This window comes from Budorcas taxicolor, chromosome X (genome assembly GCF_023091745.1).
Source record: "Budorcas taxicolor isolate Tak-1 chromosome X, Takin1.1, whole genome shotgun sequence".
NCBI lineage: Eukaryota > Metazoa > Chordata > Mammalia > Artiodactyla > Bovidae > Budorcas > Budorcas taxicolor.
In genome coordinates this window covers 105,022,093-105,041,498 of record NC_068935.1, presented here as the reverse complement: position 1 = coordinate 105,041,498, position 19,406 = coordinate 105,022,093, and the positions used below count along the sequence as shown (strand labels likewise).

Sequence of the window (19,406 nt, the reverse complement as noted above, 5' to 3'; positions counted from 1 at the left end):
CCTGGGAAATCCCACGGGCAGAAGCACCTAATAGGCTACAGTCCAAGGGGCCGCTAAGAGTCGGACATGACTCAACACACGCTCACATGCATTGCCTCTTTAGCCCTTTGCTTGTGTTTTTTTTCCCCTACAACTACCTGGCAACTTCTTCCAAGGCTCATTCCAAGTCCACCACCACTATTTCTAGCAAATACAGTTTTAACTCACTTCAGGGTCCATTTCGACCTAACCCCTTTCTTCCCTTGTCTGCTTATGCTTTTCCTCTTTCTCCTTAACACTGTTGTGTTTGTTTGCGCCCAGTGGCAGTCTTTAAGAGGTACAGTTGGAGGTCTGCAAAAATAGTCCTTTTGCCAAAAAATTTAAAAGAGGATTATTTGTATAATTGACATTATATGAACATTCTAACAAGTTGATATTATATGAGGAGACATTTTATACTCAAAGCAATGGCTACATTTGCAGAAATTATTTTTTGAAAGAAAAGGAATAAAAATGTTAATACTGCTTGTCTTAAAATCAGGATTTGTGTTAACCTTGACATACTGCATATAATCTTTGTTAGGTTATTAAATGAACTTCATGAAATCACTGGCCACAGAAGTAAAAGATAATATCAAACTCTTATACTTGGTGAGTAGTATACACTTGCCTTAAAACCATCATGTTCCAATGATAACTGGCAATAATAGTATATAGAATACAGCTACTCGGTGTATGTATGAAGGGTAACTAAATCTTTGGGGGCAATCATGAAATCACAGGTGTCTGGATGAGACATATTCAGTCTAAACAACGCTAATTTAATGGGATTTTTTGTTTTGTTCATTACACTTGCATTGTTAATATTTACATCTTTAGGCAGTTAATGCCAAAGAGGGAATTAGGGGAGAAAGATTCTCTTTAGTTGCATTTTAAGTTACCTCTCAGTATTTACTTGATGGAAAAGTTTTGTAACTGTTTGGCATGTGAAAGACTCTTTTATAAAATAGAGGTCTAAGACCCAGAAAAAGAAAATGTGTTTGTTAATGAATATTAACATTTATTCTAAGCCTGGCACTGTGCTAAGCGTTGAGTAATAAAAGATGGCACCATCCATACTACCCACTGTTCACTGCAATCTTACCTGTAAGGAGTAGAGTTGAATCTTCTATTTTGATTCTAGTGGACGAAAAGCATTCTGTTTCCCTTTGGATTAGAGTGGCAGAAAAGGTGTTCAAGGGAGGTACTTTCTTTAACAACCACCAGGTGTCAGCAGAGGACTTGGAACTCTTGACAACAAATGTGTTCTTGGTTTTCCTGACTCACTAAGGCCATCCCTCTTGACTTTTCAAAGGCGGTAGACGTCCATTGGGCCCCTTTCTCCCAAATATTTGTGTCAAACACTTTCTCCTCAAAATTGTATCACATTCCTTCACCTTATAAAAGTAACACAAATTCCTTGACCTTTTTCTACTTGAAAGATTTTATTTCTGTCTTTCATGGTGATGGTTCTCCAAAGTAGGGGTAGGGGAGATTCACCAAGCTCCTGTTGTTTCCACTGATCCCATTCCCCAAACTGCCAAAGCCCACTGTCAGATGATATGGGGAAAGGTGGAGTGTCTGTTCTTTTTCCTGCACAGAGAAACAATCTGATGGTGGAGCTTGATGGCTCCAAACTGCAGAAGGAAGTGTCAACAGAGAAAGTCCTGGAGATCCACTGGTCCAGGCATTTGATTCTCGTGTAGCCTGTGTTCACTTACACACATTAAGGAACGGTATGTTAATTGACAGGGGAAACCTTGGAGAGGCTGGTATTTATTTGTTTCATACAGATTTTTCTTCAGTTTCTTATCTTGCCTCCTCACTCAATATTTATCTGTCTGTCTACCTATCTGTGCTTGCTTGCCTGCTAAGTCATTTCAGTCGTGTCCGACTCTTTGCGACCCCATGGACTGTAGCCCACCAGGCTCCTCTGTCCATGGGATTCTCCAGGCAAGAATACTGGAGTGGGTTGCCATCCCCTTCTCCAGGGGATCTTCCTGACCCAGGGATGGAACCCAGGTCTCCTGCATTGCAGGCAGATTTCTCTATCCAACTTACTTCACTCCGTATAATCATCTCTACTTGCATCCATTAGTGCATTCTTTTTATTATTTGCCTCCTCACTTGACAAGTGGTAATAGATTTAGTAAAGTGAAGAATCTGTATGTCGCCATGCCCTCCTTCAGTCCCAACCCAGGGATTGAAGCCGCATCTCCTGGGGGGCTCTTGGTGTCGGTCATCAGGGTATAGGGTGGGAGAAGGTGCAGAAGGGCTACCATGGATACTCAGGCCCCTTTTCAAGCCTTATAAGATGTCAGAAGTGGTGGCAGTTGGAGGGATGTCCGTTCAAATGAGCTGCTCAGCTGTTGGTATACTGAGGGAGAGGCGGACTGGGAAGTTAGAGACACAAAGTCAGTAGCTGGCTTCAGTAGCTAAGGCTGCCAGGGTGCGTGACCTGCAAGGGTTGGAGAGTCAGACATGGTACACAGCCCCAAGTCTATGCCCTGAAGTAAGGGCCCAACTGATGGACAGTTCTGTGGTTTAGTACACTGTGGGGATTTCCTTCGGGCCAATCAGAGCAATTTGACAAATCGTATTATAGCTAACTCCAGGAACTATTCAGATTCTTCTGTTGTTTTATAATGAATGAAGTATCACAAATAAGGCAGCACATCAATAGGGATTCAAAAATACTTTCCGTATTTTGCTTTTGTAGACATTTTTGTCATGATAGTCAAAGAAGGTCACCTTGTTCTTGAAAACATCATGCAGGATATCCTTAAAGTATTCCATAAACACATGTGCCATTGAAGAGGTCAGCTGATGTTCTCACTGTGGTCGTGCCCAGTTCTGTGTTGAGCAGCAGCTCTCAGACCAGACCTGGGAAGGTGCTCAGACCTGTATTAGGATGTACTTTTAAACACATCATTGACCTGACCGAGAGATTTTTACAGAAGATAACGCCTGTGGCGTCAATAATGTGTTGTTGGTTTTCAGTTGCTCCGTTGTGTCCAATTCTTTGCAACCCCATGGACTGTAGCCCGCCAGGCTCCTCTGTTCATAGGATTTCCCAGGCAAGAATACTGGAGTGGGTTGCCATTTCCTCCTCCAAGGGATCTTCCCAACCCAGGGCTCGAACCCACACCACCTGCATTGGCAAGAGGATTCTTTACCACTGAGTTACCAGGGAAGTCCAATAATGTGTTAAGCAGCTTTTTTTCTTTTTTTTTTTTAAGTTCTTGAATGTTGGCTTGCCTTCCAGTTAACATGGTACCTGCCTATGGGATTGGGTAAGGGACAGATCGAATTGTCCACAATCGCAGTGTCTTTCCTATATGATGGCTTTCACTTATGGGCTCTGGCCTTTCCCAGTGCTTCAGGGACTCCTACAGCAAGTGTCTGCTTGTTCCCCGGAAACTGGAGTCTGCAGATTCTGGCCACGTTGCTTGGTGTTGATTCTCGTGTCTCTCAGCAGCAGTCTTACTGTCCCTTCTCCCTCCTGCCCTTTTCAGATCACTGGGGTGATCCTGCTGGCCGTTGGAGTCTGGGGCAAACTTACTCTGGGCACCTACATCTCCCTTATCGCCGAGAACTCCACAAATGCCCCCTATGTGCTCATCGGCACTGGCACCACCATCGTCGTGTTTGGCCTGTTTGGATGCTTTGCCACATGCCGTGGTAGCCCATGGATGCTGAAACTGGTGAGTAGGTCACAATGGAATACTGCTTTCGGATTCTGTTTTGTAAAAATGCAAATCACGTGAAAGCGAAGTGGCCCTTCTTGAAGCCACAGACGAGACCTTGATATTCATTGACTCTAATTTTAGTCCAGACTCTTACCTAACCTACCCTTTAGTCCCCTAGAGAGACAGACAATCCCAGACACAGCCTGGCACAAAAAATCCAGTCCTGGTCCCTTGAGGTAGATGATGACAAAGCAGTGGCCAGCAGTTCCAATAAGCCATTTATAGCCATTTATAGCAAGATGCCCTGTTCTAGTTTTGAATTCAGTCTTAGAAATCTCTTGAAGCATGTGATATGCAGCCTTGGTGGGTGAGGCAGTATCTTGAACATAAGCATCCTTTCATGCCCAAGTTCCCAGTGGAAAAATACTTTTCTGCCTCCTTGAGCTTGGCCGTGCTTGGATGCACGGGCATGCTCTCCTCTACATCTGCATCCCTTGGCTCCATGTGGTGGGAGCTGAACTAAGCCAGAGCTTCCCCACTCAATAGAGGGTTGATGTGGGACCAAGTATTGGCTACCCGGACCTGGTAATAGGACAAACACAGCAGTGATGTTTCCCAAAGAGTAAGGCAAGCTGTTGAAAGATGGTTACTGCAAGTCTCAACTTTTTGGTAGACCAGTTGCCTAATTCTCTACTCTCTTGCCCATTAATGTGGAAGATTTTCATAGATAAAAGTGACTTCCCTGGTGGCTCCAATGGTGAAGAGTCTGCCTGCAATGTAGGAGACCCAGGTTCAGTCCCTGGGTTGGGAAGATCCTCTGGAGGAGGGCATGGCAACCCACTCCAGTATGCTTGCCTGGAAAATCCCATAGACAGAGGAGCCTGGTGGGCTACAGTCCATGGGATTGCAGAGTTGGACACAACTGAGTGACTAACACTTTCAATACTTTTCATAGATAAAAGGCCGCAAGGGGCTCTCCTCAAAAGACAACTTTATTTAAAAGGATGTCTCACAGACTTCTTGTTCTCTGAAAGGGGAGAGTGGAGATTCCATGAGTGCTGTGTCTCCTGTCCTTTCTTGTTTAGCCCTAGATTGTAGTAACCCTTAATACTGTCTAGTGACAGATATGGGTGTGAAGATGATTCACTCCAAAGGACCCATCTTCCCAGTCTCTTTGTTGACAGCCTCATGGAGGTTGTGCTTGATTTGGCCACTTTCTGCCCTGCAGATCATGCGGGAAGCTGATGCCCTGGACACCACTGATCCTCCAGGTTGGTGGAAAAGCTGTAGTGAGACCATACTCAGGCACTTCTGCTGCTGTCACCTCCACTAGGCCCCTGAGTCAACCTTCACTTCTTACAGGCACTAGTGTTTCCTTTGGTCTAGGGTTGGTAGTCTTCAACTTTGATCCATGTCTAAGTCACCTGGGCAGCTCTGCCAGGGACCCACCCCCAGCCAATGGAACCAGAATCTATGGTGGTGAGGGTCTGGCTGCATATTTTCCTGAAAGCTCTCCAGGGGGCGCTATTGCACAGCCAGGGCTGAGACCCTCTTCCTGGGTACAGTGATTAGCAAGGGGAGAATTAATTCCAGAGGCAGAGACCTCTGCAAATCCACCTGTCCAGACAAGAAGGGAAGAGACTTGGAGACCTTGACAGGCCCTGACACTAACTGGCTTAAGTCTTGACGGCAAGGACGTAACCTCTTTGGGCCTCTGTCCCCATTTATGAAAGAATGCTATGGGACTAAATCACCAAGGTTTCTTCCACCCTAAAGACTATGACTGAAGCAGAAGAGGGCATGCAACAATGAAACAGTCATCTCTGGCCTCTTCTGAAGGTGGTTTCACACCACGCTTCCATTTTCTCCTAACACTTGTGAGCTTACTGACAAGCAAGCCTTTTGGGGAGTAGAGAAGTTTGGGGGTGGGGGATGGGGGATGGTTGGTTCCTGTTACCTGCTCAGTGTTGTCCTGTGGGCGTACTACATTTTATTTATTCCTCACCACCACTGTAAAGTGCAGGTTGTATTTTCATATTATGTGATAAAGACTTGGAGGTGTGTGTGATCCTTGTGCAGGTTCACCAACTATGCACAGACCTGGGTTTGGAACCCAGAGAAGCTTCTTTCCAAAGCCAGGACTGTTTGTACCTCAGTATTTTCATTTGGAGAAAACTTAAACCCTACCACCTGAATGTAATGCAGGCTCTCCCCAGTAGGCCTTCTGAAGGAGCAACAGCTCTTCTCTGGAAGCTTCCAGAAGCAGAGAACCTCCCAGGGATGCGAAACTGCTGATCTAGCTGAGCAAAGCAGAAGTCACTTGATTAACTGTCTCTCTAGAATTTTACAGTCCTCATTTAACCTCATTAATTGCAAAACAACTAAAAATAACTGTTTTTACTTTATGGAGGCTCAGAGCAGTGGCCTGTTGCCTAACAGTTACTCTACAACATGGCCAGGACTCAAATCCAGGAGGATTTCTGACCACAGAGTCAAAAGTTCTTCCTCCCACCTGCCTCCTAACAAATACTCTCTCACAGTACTGTCTCGAGGAGTCTAGGCCTGGGGTGAGACTCTCCCTAGAGTAAAAGGTGTTTCTAATTGTGCATTGTACCAAGTTGAGAGAGGAAGTTGTATACATGGAGCCTTCATTTCATTACTGTGTGTTTGGTAGTGCCTGTGCTTTCAATGTGCAGAGAGACTAACTGGCATTTTAAGGCTGTATTTCCTCCTTTGAATATAGATGCCCCTAGCAGAGAAAAATAATTTATGATCCTGTGCACAGATGTGTATTTTACAAGTAAGCAATATGGCCATGTGCAGGGTACCCAAATTCCAGGGCATCACCAAGGACCATTCCCAACATTCGGGACTGGTGTATTTCATTTCAGGATGAGAAGAAGCAGATTGTAAGACATATGCCTCGTAGGAAAGGAATCAATTCTCTTTCCTTTTATCTGCTTTTCAAAGTCACAAAAATGGAAAGCCTTAATGTCTCATAAGTACCGTGTAATATCCCTGAACTTGGGCACACATGCTCATGTACATGCACACGCACACACACACGTGCGCGTACATGCACACGCACTCACGCACACACACACACACACACAATCGCCTTGGAAAGTACAAGAAGCATGAAATGTATAAGAAGCAGTGAGGATTTTTGATGCTTGCAAACATTATTTGTCAGTAGCATAGCCGATTTGCTTTTCAAAAGGCTATCGAGCCCGCAGAACAGAGAGGTAAGAGGCCCATCGCTGCAAGGGCTGCATTCAGGCCAGAGCAAGGAAGGATGTCATGTCGCCTGTGCATATCCTGGCCGTTCTGACAAAGGAAGAGGGTTTGAAGCCACTTATAGGAGATGTGCTTAAGGAAATGGGAGGGGATGCCCGAAGGGAGAGAAGCAGCTGGGTCCCTCCGTGACTGGGTTCTCATGCAAAGGGCTGTAGCATAGAAGAGAAGTTGGGCTGGTTCTGGTGTCTCTTGAAGGCAGAGCCGACTCCAACCAGTGGAAGTTACAAGGAGGCCCACTGTGGCCAAGGGGAAGAAGGCTTTCTAGCGATCAAAACAGTTTAAAACCTGAATGAGCTGCCAGCAATAGGCAGGTGGTGGGAGTGTTCTCAACTTGCAGACTCCAAGTGACCTTGATGAAGAATGTGGTATAAAGGGCTCACGCCCCCCTCCCCCAGCACACTCTACCTCGAGGAGCCTAACATGAAGAATCGCGGATGAGAAAAGTAAGAAGAATAGCGGATGAGAAAAGTAAAAAGAATAGCGGATGAGAAAAGTAAAAGTGTTCGTCACTCAGTCACGTCTGACTCTTTATGACCCCATTGACTGTAGCCCGCCAGGCTCCTCTGTCCATTCGGATTCTCCAGGCAAGAATACTGGAGTGGGTTGCCATTTCCTTCTCTGGGGGATCTTCCTGACCCAGGGATTGAACCCAAGTCTCCTGCATTGCAGGCGGATTCTTTGCTATCTGAGTCACAGTAATGGATACTTAGTTGTAAAACGCCCTTGCAGATTTCTCCCGGTGGAGCCAACCTGAGAGGCCTAATGTTGGTCCCTGGATGCACTGTCCTCGGCCCATGTGCCCCCAGATGCTTATATGTATTGAATAGAGGCAAGCTAACATGGAGGGTCATGTAGGGACATCTGGCAAAGGGAGTTTTCCCACTTTTCCACCCAGGGAATAGAACAACTTGTCTAATTCCCTCTGCCAAGGAGGGACTTAGTCCAGAGAGGCAGTCTGCTCGCTCCCGCCATGTCTGACGGCACCCATGTCCGCTTGCCTTGCAGTACGCCATGTTTCTGTCCCTGGTGTTTCTGGCTGAGCTCGTGGCTGGCATTTCAGGGTTCGTGTTTCGTCATGAGGTGAGTATACACCAAGTGGAGAACTCAGTTCAAGGGTCTCTGGGGGGAGACTTTCAAAACCTCTTGGAATGTGTAAAGGGTACAGAGAGGCTAGCTGGCATCTCCAGTGATATTTGCTAGTTTCCAAATGCCACCTACTGTGAGCTGAAATGCCCAGAAAATTCTACATGCAGGAATTTCACCAAATCTGAAACCTTATTTGTTGACCCTCACTGTTTCTTTATTTAGCTGCGACATAAAAGGATTCTCTGGCTTGTTTTAAAACAGTGACCTTCCATATAGGTTAAATACCTTAAAAGCCTCTGCAGCGAGGCACGAGTGTGTGTCTGTATATCAGGATTTCTCAGAGGGCAAAGGCAAACCAGATGAGTCGTTTGCCAAAGACAAAGTGCTCCATTTCTCCAGAGCAGCCTGTGCTCTCCTGTCTGGCCCCCAGAGTCCCTGTGGGGCGCCCCCTGCCCACCAGGGTAAAATCTACACCCCAGGGGTGAAGAGCCCTGTGGCTTTGCTTGGTGGTATGGGGCAAAGGAGAGAAGACAGTCATGGTTGAAAACCCCTACAGCTGCACTTTGTTTTCCATTTACATGTAAAATTTGAGACTTCTACAGCTGGTGGAAAATCATTCTGAATCCTGTTTTGTGATCATAACTGCTCATTTCAAGGATACTGCCAGCTGTCCTGTGTCACGTGTGGCCATCTTTCCACCATTGCTGAGGCTGCTCGAGACAAATGTAGAGATGCTAATGCAGAGATGGGATGCTCTCATACAATCTGTAGCCACTGCAGTATCGCTTTTCAGATGTATATACTAATGAGAGGTCAGAAAGTGTATATGCTACAGTAAATTCTGGTTCTAACCCCCCCTCCCCAAATTCATTATTGTCCCTTCTAAACCAGGAGTCCTCATCATTTTTGGCACCAAGGACCAATTTTGTGGAAGACAATTCTTCTGTGGACCTAGGGTAGGGGGGTGGTTTCAGGATGATTCAAGCACATGGCATTTATTGTGCAGTTTATTTCTCATCTCATGCTGCCACTGATCTGACAGGAGGTACCAGTCTGCAGCCCAGAAGTTGGGGACCCCTGCTGTAGATAACAGTAAAGATAGAAGCTGCTATACCTGTGTTAGGATGGAAAGAAATAGCAAGAGGGAGGTGAGAAAGCGAGGTGGCATGTTACTGGGGCTTCTGAAGTCTGGCATCAGCTGCTCGCAGGCCCTGCCTTTGCGCTTGGCCGAGTCTGATGAGCCTTCCTTAGGCACTGTCTGTGCCTTTCCCCTACAGCCCTGCTTTTGTCTTTACCAAATATGGCCTCTCAGATGCCAAGGCGGACTTCTAGAACTGTTTCATGTGGGTGCTGCATCTGAAGTTAGAGCCCCCCATTCTTATTCTCAGCTGACCTAAAACCTGATAAAGTCACAGCCTTGATAGCCCAATAGGTGCCCCCAATGCCCGTGTGAACCCCAGGCCCAGCTCCTTCCCGTGTGCTGTTGGGACTGGGTTCCATGTAGGGCTCTACCCCTCACGGTTCCTGATATGTAGGACCTGAACCTCCTCAGCTGCCTAAACTCTTTTCACTGAAAAAAAAAAAAAAAATACAGTGGAAAGGGGTGGCTGGGGGTTGCAGCACCACTCTTTGGCCACAAGTAGTGGGCTTCAGTTTGGCAAACACATATGAATGTGAAATACACATGATAAACACATAGGCAAACACATACGATGGGATTAGGTCACAACCTGGCAGTGTTGACTGCGAAGGGTATAGTAAAGGAAATACTGCTGCAGGCAGGGCAGCAGTGGGTGGTTTCTTCATCAGGAGCCCTCAAAATGGCCCAGGCTCAAGCCTGTGTAGACATGCCCCTGCCTAAGGCACAGGCAGTAAAATTGCCCTCCTTGACCTAGGAACTCCCTGTGGAGTTTTTTTATCTCTTGTAACTGTCCCACGGGCATAGAGTCCAGTATTTCAGCAAGGAACATGCCTTTTTAGCAGAGTCTCCATGTTTAGCCCTAAGCTTCCTGCCAGGTAATAATTGTCATTTGCTCTCCTCCAGGCCTGAGTCATTTCACCAATCAGGGGGCCGTTTTTTTTTTACCATAAGCAGGGTTGCTTGGTAACACACTCTGATGCTCCGCCTTCAGTAGGTTTCCAGGGAAACAGAACATGAAAGTTAACCCAAGGTCAAATGTGTTCACAGAGGAGAAAGGGTTTGGTTAACCATTTATTAACAAGTAAAGTCCATGTCCTTTAGCCTTTATTTTTTATTTCAGTAAAGACAGGTAAGTGAAAGCTGGTTTTGCCTCACTCCTGTATGGTAGACCAGGGGTCTGATTTGAGTCAAAACATCAGTCTTTTCGCCTCCCCTTGACCCCTGCCCCACCAATGGCTTGTTCTTTGTCATTCTTCTGAGAAAGGGCAGAAAAAGTCTTAGAAAGAAGGATAGTCATTAACCAATTCAAAGAAAATAACTAAAAAACCATCAGAGCCCTTCTGAGTCTGACCACTTTCAGTGGCTCATTTAACTAGGCAGGGTTCCTCTGAATTGGAGGTAATGGAAACAATTTGTTTAAACTCCTGAGCTAATAAACCTCTTGGTGAATTTTCTGAGCTCTTCTGTCTCAGAAAACAGGGCATCCCCTCCCTGGCCTACATTTATTCAGAAGAGGCTATTTTGGGGGTGTAAGTTGGTATAAATCTGTGTCCACCTGGACAGTAGTAGACTGGAACCCCATCCCTCATTTTCTTCCCTAGATCAAGGACACCTTCCTGAGGACTTACACGGACGCCATGCAGAATTACAATGGCAACGAAGAGAGGAGCCGGGCGGTGGACCATGTGCAGCGCAGCGTAAGTTCCAGCTGGGAGGTGGGGCTTGCAGCTGCCTGCGAGGTTGGGGGACTTGTGGGCTGCTGGTGACACTGGACCGGCAGTGTTTGCGGTCGATCCCCACTCCCCACCTCTCGGCTCACTTCTGTTTCCAAGAGTGGACATACAGTACTTGTTCAGGGTCCAGTGATCCAGGTAATTAGTGTCAAGGAGCACTCCTGTCTGGTTTGCTTTTCATCTGTAAGGATGTGAGCATCCCAAAGACAGCAGAGCTAGTTTGCCCTTAAAATTGCTATATGTAAAATAGATAACCAATGGGAATTTGCTGTATGACTCAGGGAACTCAAATAGGGGGTCTGAAGTAACCTAGAGGGTGTGAAGAGATGGGACATGGGAGGGACATTCAAGAGGGAGGGGACATGTGTATGCTTATGACTGATTCAAGTTGATGTTCGGCAGAAACCAATACAATTCTGTAAAGCAGTTGTCGTTCAGTTGCTCAGTTGTGTCCAGCTCTTTGCGACCCCATGGACTGTGGCACGCCAAGCCTCCCTGTCCATCACCAACTCCCAGAGGCTGCCCAATCGCATGTCCATTGAGTCGGTGATGCCATCCAAACATCTCATCCTCTCTCGTCCCCTTCTCCTCCTGCCTTCAATCTTTCCCAGCATCAGGGTCTTTTCTAATCAGTCAGCTCTTCATATCAGGTGGCCAAAGTATTGGAGCTTCAGCTTCAGCATCAGTAAAGCAATTATCCTTCAATTAAAAAATAATTTTTAAAAACATCTTAAGCCTTGGAAAGAAGGTAGACAGTGAGTGTAGGACAACTTTACTTTGAGTTGCCTCTGTAAGACCAGCCTTCTGGAAATGGTGTCTTGAGGCGGAGCAGAGAACTCAGTTGAGCTGCATTCGTGGGCTTGGGGGCTACAGTGGGCATGGGGGTGGGGAGATCTCAGAGAAACTGGGGATCTTGCACGCATGTGAATGGTTTAGGCTGCATGGTGATCTTTACAGAGGATATGAGGAAAGTAGGTGTTTCTTGTCTGGAAACAAACCTGGCTTGTTTCAAGCCTGACTGCCCATCAGGATCACCTAGAGACGTTCTTATTTTTTGTTTCTGGTTATTTATTTTGGTAGGATTTCAAATCTACCCAGAAAAATTGCAAGGATAGTGCAAGGAGCTGAACACCTTTTACCCAGATTCACCAACTGATGATATGTTTTGCCCCATGTGCTTCCCTATCTTCTGTGTCTGCAGTTGGCACATCTTTGCTGTAAAGGGTCAAGCAGGAATTATTTTAGGCTTTGAAGGCCATGCAGCCCATCACAGCCACTCAGTTCTGCCTTTGGAGCACAAAAGCCTCCCCAGACAACATGTAACACATAGGCATATCTGTGTCCCAGTAAAACTTGATTTACAAGACCAGGTGGCTGGGGGCCTGTGGTTTACCCACACCAGCTCTCTTCCTCCATGTGCATCTTTTTCTGCTCTAAACCACTTATGTACCTGTTAGTGCAGATCCTGGGGAGAGCTTTGTAAAAGATTTTTGTCTCAGCTCCCCATCGACCATCTCGATTCAGTTGATCTCTATATCAGTCTCTTTAGCAGCACCCTGTCACACACTAGCTCATTTTGGTGCTTAGCCAGGCCAGAGAGCAGCTCTTTGGCTTTGTGGAGGTGCTAAGGAAACCAACACGACATCATCTAGAACTCACTTCCTTCGCTGAGTTCACATGGCCTGGTCAGTAAGTAGAATTGTTAGCGGTGCCTCAGCACATCTTGGCTCACCAAAGCTGTGCCTGTCGCCTTAGGACCTGGGCCCATGTTTTTCTTTTAAAAGCTGCAAGGCGCTCAGTGCGGAGACCACAGTGCCTGTGATGTGCCACCCTTAATTCTTTCCCTTTCCCTGTTAACAGCTGAGCTGCTGTGGCGTGCAGAACTATACCAACTGGAGCACCAGCCCCTACTTCCTGGAGCACGGCATCCCCCCAAGCTGCTGCATGAATGACACCGATTGCAACCCCCAGGATCTGCACAACCTGACTGTCGCCGCCACTAAAGTGAACCAGAAGGTACTCGCTCCCTCTCAGCCCCAATGGGACTCAGTGGTGAACATCTACAGAGGGCTTTTTTGTCTCTGTGAAATGATGACAGATAGGTTAGAAATGGTCATCTTGGAGAGAGTCAAGAATCTTCCTCTGTGGTTCTTTCTGGGCAGGGAGAGGCCCTGGGTGCCCCATTTCTGAAGGAGAAAGCTGTGCCTCCACTCACCTCGCATTCCTGTCCCTCAGTGAGACTCTCTGAGGCATAGTTAGGAAGGGTTTGCAAGTGGTTCCTGTTAACCCTGATGCTGATGTCAGGGAACACTGCCTTTCTTCTTTCTGGGTGTCTGTCTTCTGCTTAATATACCTTCAAAACATGAAATTGTTCCCAGCTGGGTGCCAGTCCTCAGCGGAAAGAGGGAGTCGAGTTGACAGACAGCATGTGGTTCTGTGAGGAGGGGGGGCGGGCTTGATTTTAGGGACGTCACTGCTATAGGAAAAGGAATCAACGACTTCAATTCAGCTCACTATCAACATCCTGACTCTTAAAGAAATTAGAGAGAGGAAAAAGCTGTCCAAGAGAAATCTGAAAGTTAGTACATAGTAGAAATGAGGGAAATGAAATTTAGGTAGTCAGAGGAAAAGGAAAATCAATTCTGTATTCCATTCTGAGGGCATGGCACAGCTGTGTGTGAGGGCCGTCTCCGTTTTTAAAGATTTAGAGAAATGCCACATAGGAAATACGTTTTGGTGAAACAAAAGGGAGCAAAACCCTACTGTTGCGTTTACCTATGGTTATGCCACCATCAGGTAAATTTTTTCTTTTCTTACTAAGGTCAGGTGAAGATCTTTACAATCCTGTGGGATCTGGGCCAACTACTGAATGATTCACAGAAAATAGCCATCCTTTCAAGATTTGAATGTAGAAAGATGGTTTCTATATTTTACCTATGTAATGTTGATGCTTGTAGCAGAAGTGCTACAAGGCATTGTTGCCATTCTAGAAGCTCAATGTGTCATTCTGGGCTTATTATTTTCTGTCAGTGTGGTGAGGTAAGATGTTCAGTACAGACAGCTGCTTGTCTGAGCTAAGAGGACATTTGTTCTGACTGGAATTTTTGAGGCCGCCTTCACCTCTTGACAGTGAGGTGACCCCCGGTTTCTTCCTGGACGCCTCCACTAATCGCCTGTCTGTCATTATGCTACCATTGTATGCAGTGCTGAGCTGACCTGGCCCTCAGTGGATGCGCCAATGTGTAAAAGGCAGGATGTGCTTTATGGCCCTGAGATAGTGGTACAGCAGAGCAGATACAGCAGTCATCACTCTTGAGAAAAGCCTTTAAAAAAAATTTTTTTTTTCTTCACTCAAACTATTTTTGTGAAAGTTGAGGACTTAGAAGTCAGGACCACAGGGTCTGGCATCAGACTGCAGTTAAGTTCTGGCTCAGCCACTTGCTGGTCATGTGATCTTGATCAAGTTACTGCAGCCTCGCTTTTCTCATCTGTAAAATGGAGAGAATAATTCTTGCCCCTTAGGATTGATAGGATTGAGTGAGATAAAGTGTCTAAAGCACAGTGTATGGTAGACAGTAAGCACAAGACCATTTTAACCATCATGTTAAATGGTGGCCGCGGTGTCAATGTCATGACAGTGACCTCTGTCTTGCACTCTACCACACTGTGCCTTTCATTAGAAATGACGTAGCAGGTCCTTGGAGCCAGGGTCTTTTGTTTGTATTCAAAAGCAAGTTTAGAGGCAGCTTCTATATTGCATTTCTCTAATCCTGACCGTGATTTCCAGAAAGAAAGATTGGGGAGCATTTTTTTCACTCTACTGATAACCTACAAACTCACCTCGCTCTCAGTGCCATCCCCCCAATCCTACTTTACATTTTCCTGAACATCTCAGATACCTCGAAGAGGTACTTTCCCTCACTTCCTGTTTACTCTCCTATCTGACTCCCTCTCTGGAGAAAAAGTGAGTGACAACTGAAATTGGCCTAGTTTAAGTTTCATTAGGTATTCTCATTGAACACCCACTTGAACTTTGAACTTCTCAGACTAATTACTTCCCAGGTCTGAGTCTCTTGACACCTTATCTATAAAAGGTGGGTGAGGGACCTCCCTGGTGGTCCAGTGGTTAAGAATCTGCCTTCCAATGCAGGACACAGGAGTTTGATCCCTGGTTGGGGAACTGAGAGGAACTAAGACCCCACATGCCATGGGGCATCTAACCCTGCACACCACAACTAAAGACCATGTGCCCCAGTGAAGCCAATGGCGCCAAATAAACATATAATAATTTTTTAAAGGCGATGATGCATATGGGGTGGGATGGTCTTGTCCAAATCCCTGGAAGCGAGCAGGCAAGAGGTGAGAACACTTAAGCAGGATGTTTATTGTCTTGAGGACAGTTTTGGTTTTGCTACACACGATGATGAAATGTCCACAGGTTCAGTTAGCTAATAGCACTAACCAAGCCCCTCCCACCTAGGAATTTCTTGCCAGTTTTTAAAGCTGCCAGGGCAAGAGGAAGACAGAAAGTTATTCTGAGATGCCTCCTCCCAGAGCCTGCCCGGGAGCAGCCGTCTACTCTTGCTACTGAAAAGCCTGCCACTTCCAGGTGTTTCCCATCAGAGACCCTGTTGATTTAGACTTGCTGAGAGGCTGAGCAAATTACGTGTGCTGTTTCTGGATGTTTCTTAGGACACTTAGCAGGTCTCTGTGGCTGGATCTCACACTAGACAACCAGGCTTGCATTTTAGGACATGAAATGAGATCGTTATGGGCAGATAAGATCGTGGTTTCCCAGAGAATTTAAGGTGGAAGGCAAACATGCACTGGGGTTGTAGGATCAAAGCAGTTTGGGCAGAGCTAGGCCAAGTCCCAGGAAATGGGCTTGTGGGTCCACAGAGTGAATGACGAGAAAAAACTGGAGACAGAAAGCATTTACTGCAACCTGGGTCTTGTGTTGTTTAAACAACAAAGAAGCTAATCACTTTCATCTTCTCATCTTAACTAACTCTCTTACTGCTATAATTTAATTGGTTCTTTCTTTGGAGTGAAAAGTAGTAGGGGAACGTAGGGGAGAGTGCTTTTCCAACTTTAATGGGCACGTGAAACATCTAGAGGTATTGTTAACATTTGTGAAAAGTTATTAAAAATGAGTGACCCCAGGATCTGATTCTGATTCAGTAGGTTTGGACTGAGGCCTCAGATTCTGCATTTCTAACAAAATCCCCAGGAATACTGCTGCTGCTCATAGAAAGCCCCACTTAGAGGAGCCAGATTTAAAAGGAATGATTTTGCCACAGTTGTGCTAATGCAAAGCCCTTACTTCATTTTCCTGGTTTCTCTGACTGGTTGGAATGGACTTATCAAAAATAATGTGACTGACTGAATGGAGAAGAAATCATACTTTAGGGAAACATATTCACCTTATGTGTAGACGTGAAGTTCACAGCAAAACAAAACAAAACAAAACTCTATTCCAAAAACAAACCTATTCCAAACTATTTTGCAGAGTAACAAAATAGACCACATGACTTCTGTCTGGTTTCTGTTATTGGGCTTGTGCTTCTGTATTTTGAGCTGATGTAACACTGGTGGTCTGAACTTCATCTCCCCACCTCCCTCACATCACTGTGGGGAAGAGATACAGCAGTGAACAATGACCAGCACAGAAAAACACTATCTTAGCTGTTGCCATTTGAGAAAGTGCTATTAGTGCTGTTATGAACAGAATATCTACCTCTCTTCTTATTTGACTTCTTAACCTGAACTGACCTCCTTTCTGATACCTGTTGGAAAAGAGTGCGATGTATAATTTCACTAGGTGAAATGAAATTAGTGAGCAAGCTTCTCCTATAAAGAGAGAATCACAGTTCAAAACTTCCCATGAGCAACACTACACTTCCTTTGCCCCCCGGCCCTGCCCTGGCCCTCAAATTTGCACCAGGTAACTGAGGAGCATAGTTTTGTTCATTGCATTGAAAACATGTGTCAAAGCACTGCTGCTAAATGAATGCATCTTTCTTTGCAAACAGAATATTAATCATAAAATATCACTTACTAGAAGATACAGCATTGATGGGATTTTCCTAGGCTCCATGAGAAATGTTAAATCATTACATTTTGAATTAAAAAATGGGAGACATGTGTTTTGTTGTTCTTGTTCTTCAGATGTTATTACAATTCAGTGGGCCTTTCTTGATAAACTACAATCCTCTTTACCCTGCTTTTGAGATGAATGTCTTGATTTTTCACAGGCTTCATGCATTCAAGTTTGAAGCCCTTTTCCAGAGAACTGGAAAAAGACCATGTTTTCCAAAGCTGAATACATCACTTCAGAAGTCTTGGTTGATTTGGCCCAGTTCCCCAAAAAATCAAAATCAGATCATTTGTTTTAAAGAAATGGAATTTTATCCATTTTAAACTAAACAATTGAAATTGGTAAAATTGGTGTTGGTTTTAATCACAACATGGGCTCTGCCTGCAATGCAGGAGACCCAAGTTCAATCCCTGGGTCAGGAAGATCCCCTGGAGCAGGAAATGGCAACCCACTCCAGTACTCTTGCCTGGAGAATCCCATGGACAGAGGAGCCTGGCGGGCTACAGTCCATAGAATTGCAAAAGAGTTGGATGCGACTGAGCACAGCACAGCTGGGGAACGCAGCAGCTTAATCACAACATGCAGAGACTTCACAGGATGGCAAAGGGACACTCACTTCATTTTACAAATGAGGTTATTGACAGAGAGGGAAAGTGACTTGTTCAAGGTCACATAGTAAATCTGTGGAAAAGTGACTCTCGAACATCGGTTTTTCCCTACTAAAAAAAACAAAAAAAAAAGTAGCAGCCTTTGTATGAAGAACCCTAAAGCGCCATAAAGTTGTCAGGCATTCAACCACCTCCTTCTAATCAGATTTCACTGTATCTACGATTTTGTCATTTGTTGTGAAAATGCTAGTAACTGTGTTTATCATGCTGAGCTTTCCTGGTCAGGGATGTGGGATGCTTTCTCATCTGTTCAAATCTGCCTCTGTATCCTTACAGTGTTGGTCTCATAGATCTTACAGCTTTCTTGTTCAATTTCATCCTATGATGGAAACATTTGTGAATGAAAGCGTATATCTTGGATTTGCTTTTAGATACTCCAGCCAGGGGGGTGAGTGTTGAAGCAATTGAGGTGAAACAAGTCTGACCATATGTTCATTGTGATGTTAGAGGCAGGGTCACTTGGGAGTTTGTTGTACCACCCTCTGTTCCTTTTGTTTGTTTGAAATTTTTCATTGTATTTGCAAAATGAAGATTGGGGTATATATGTGAATGGGCCTGGGTTATCTTGCCACATTTGGCCTGGATAAAACATGTCTCTGAGTCTGTGTCTCTGTGTTTTCAGGGTTGTTATGATCTGGTGACCAGTTTCATGGAGACCAACATGGGAATCATCGCTGGAGTGGCTTTTGGGATTGCATTCTCCCAGGTAATCCGTGGTCAGGTCTAGCCTTTCCTCTGTCTCCTGCTCACTTTTCCTGGTGTACAGATTCTCTGGCGGCCTCCCTGTGCCTGGGGAAAAGCTGATGGATGGGGTCAGAACTCCTTGCTCATTAGTCCTCAGGTCATCTGTTTATTGATTTTCCTTTTTCAGCTTAAATGAAGTTTTGCCATCGAGGGAATATCGGTTACAGTTCACCTAATGACTAGCTCCAGAAAAACAACTCGTTTCTTCTGTAGGTCAAATGGAGGTTAGCTGAACAAAGTACTGCCTTAATTGGAGCATAAACAACTCCAAACATCAAATGGCTGATTTGGATTGGGGGGGAGAGGGGAGAGGCTCTTTTCCTGGTTGACCTGTCCCTTTTTGATTTCTTAGTTCCTGGGAATTGTACATGAGATCTCTTCCTTAACAAAAAAAAAAGTAGCCAACTTCATCTTGTGATCATTATTTTGATCTGAAGGTCTGATTGTTGTTTCTTAAGAGGAAACTGAATTTGTATATAGGAAATGTTATATCCCTTTATCTCCACTTGGCCTCCAGAGAAGAATGAGAGAAGCAATTACGCAGACTAAGCAGGCCACATATACTCAAGGATGGAACATGGTTAAGTGAAATCTAAAATTTTGCCCACCTCCACCAGGCAGTGTGTTGTCCCTTGGGCTTCTGATCTCCCAGTCAAATGATAGAGCATATATACCTAACAACAACAACAACAACAAAAAAACATAATGCAGAATTTCTTCAGATGAACAGATCATTTTTTCCAACAAAGCCTAATTAATGTCACCTCAGTCATGTTGCCATGGCTCTGGTTTTACCTGCCTGAATTCTACATCAGCCCTCCCAGACTATAATTACTATCCCCCTGCCTCTGCAGCCCCCAGACCTCTTTCCTTCTTGCTGAACCAACACAGATACACTTTAATCCTAAATTTGTTCCTAAAACTTCGCTATTG

At 45.2% G+C, this 19,406-nt stretch overlaps 1 protein-coding gene across 1 annotated transcript in view; it reads left to right on the top strand.

The window, feature by feature from the left end:
- Positions 1-19,406, top strand: part of TSPAN7 (tetraspanin 7) — a 129,186-nt gene that overhangs the window by 101,255 nt on the left and 8,525 nt on the right. The window contains exons 2-6 of the mRNA XM_052663003.1: positions 3,534-3,722; positions 8,010-8,084; positions 10,833-10,928; positions 12,825-12,980; positions 18,352-18,435. Of these exons, the coding sequence (XP_052518963.1) occupies positions 3,534-3,722; positions 8,010-8,084; positions 10,833-10,928; positions 12,825-12,980; positions 18,352-18,435 (600 nt within the window). The remainder of the gene's footprint in view (positions 1-3,533; positions 3,723-8,009; positions 8,085-10,832; positions 10,929-12,824; positions 12,981-18,351; positions 18,436-19,406) is intronic.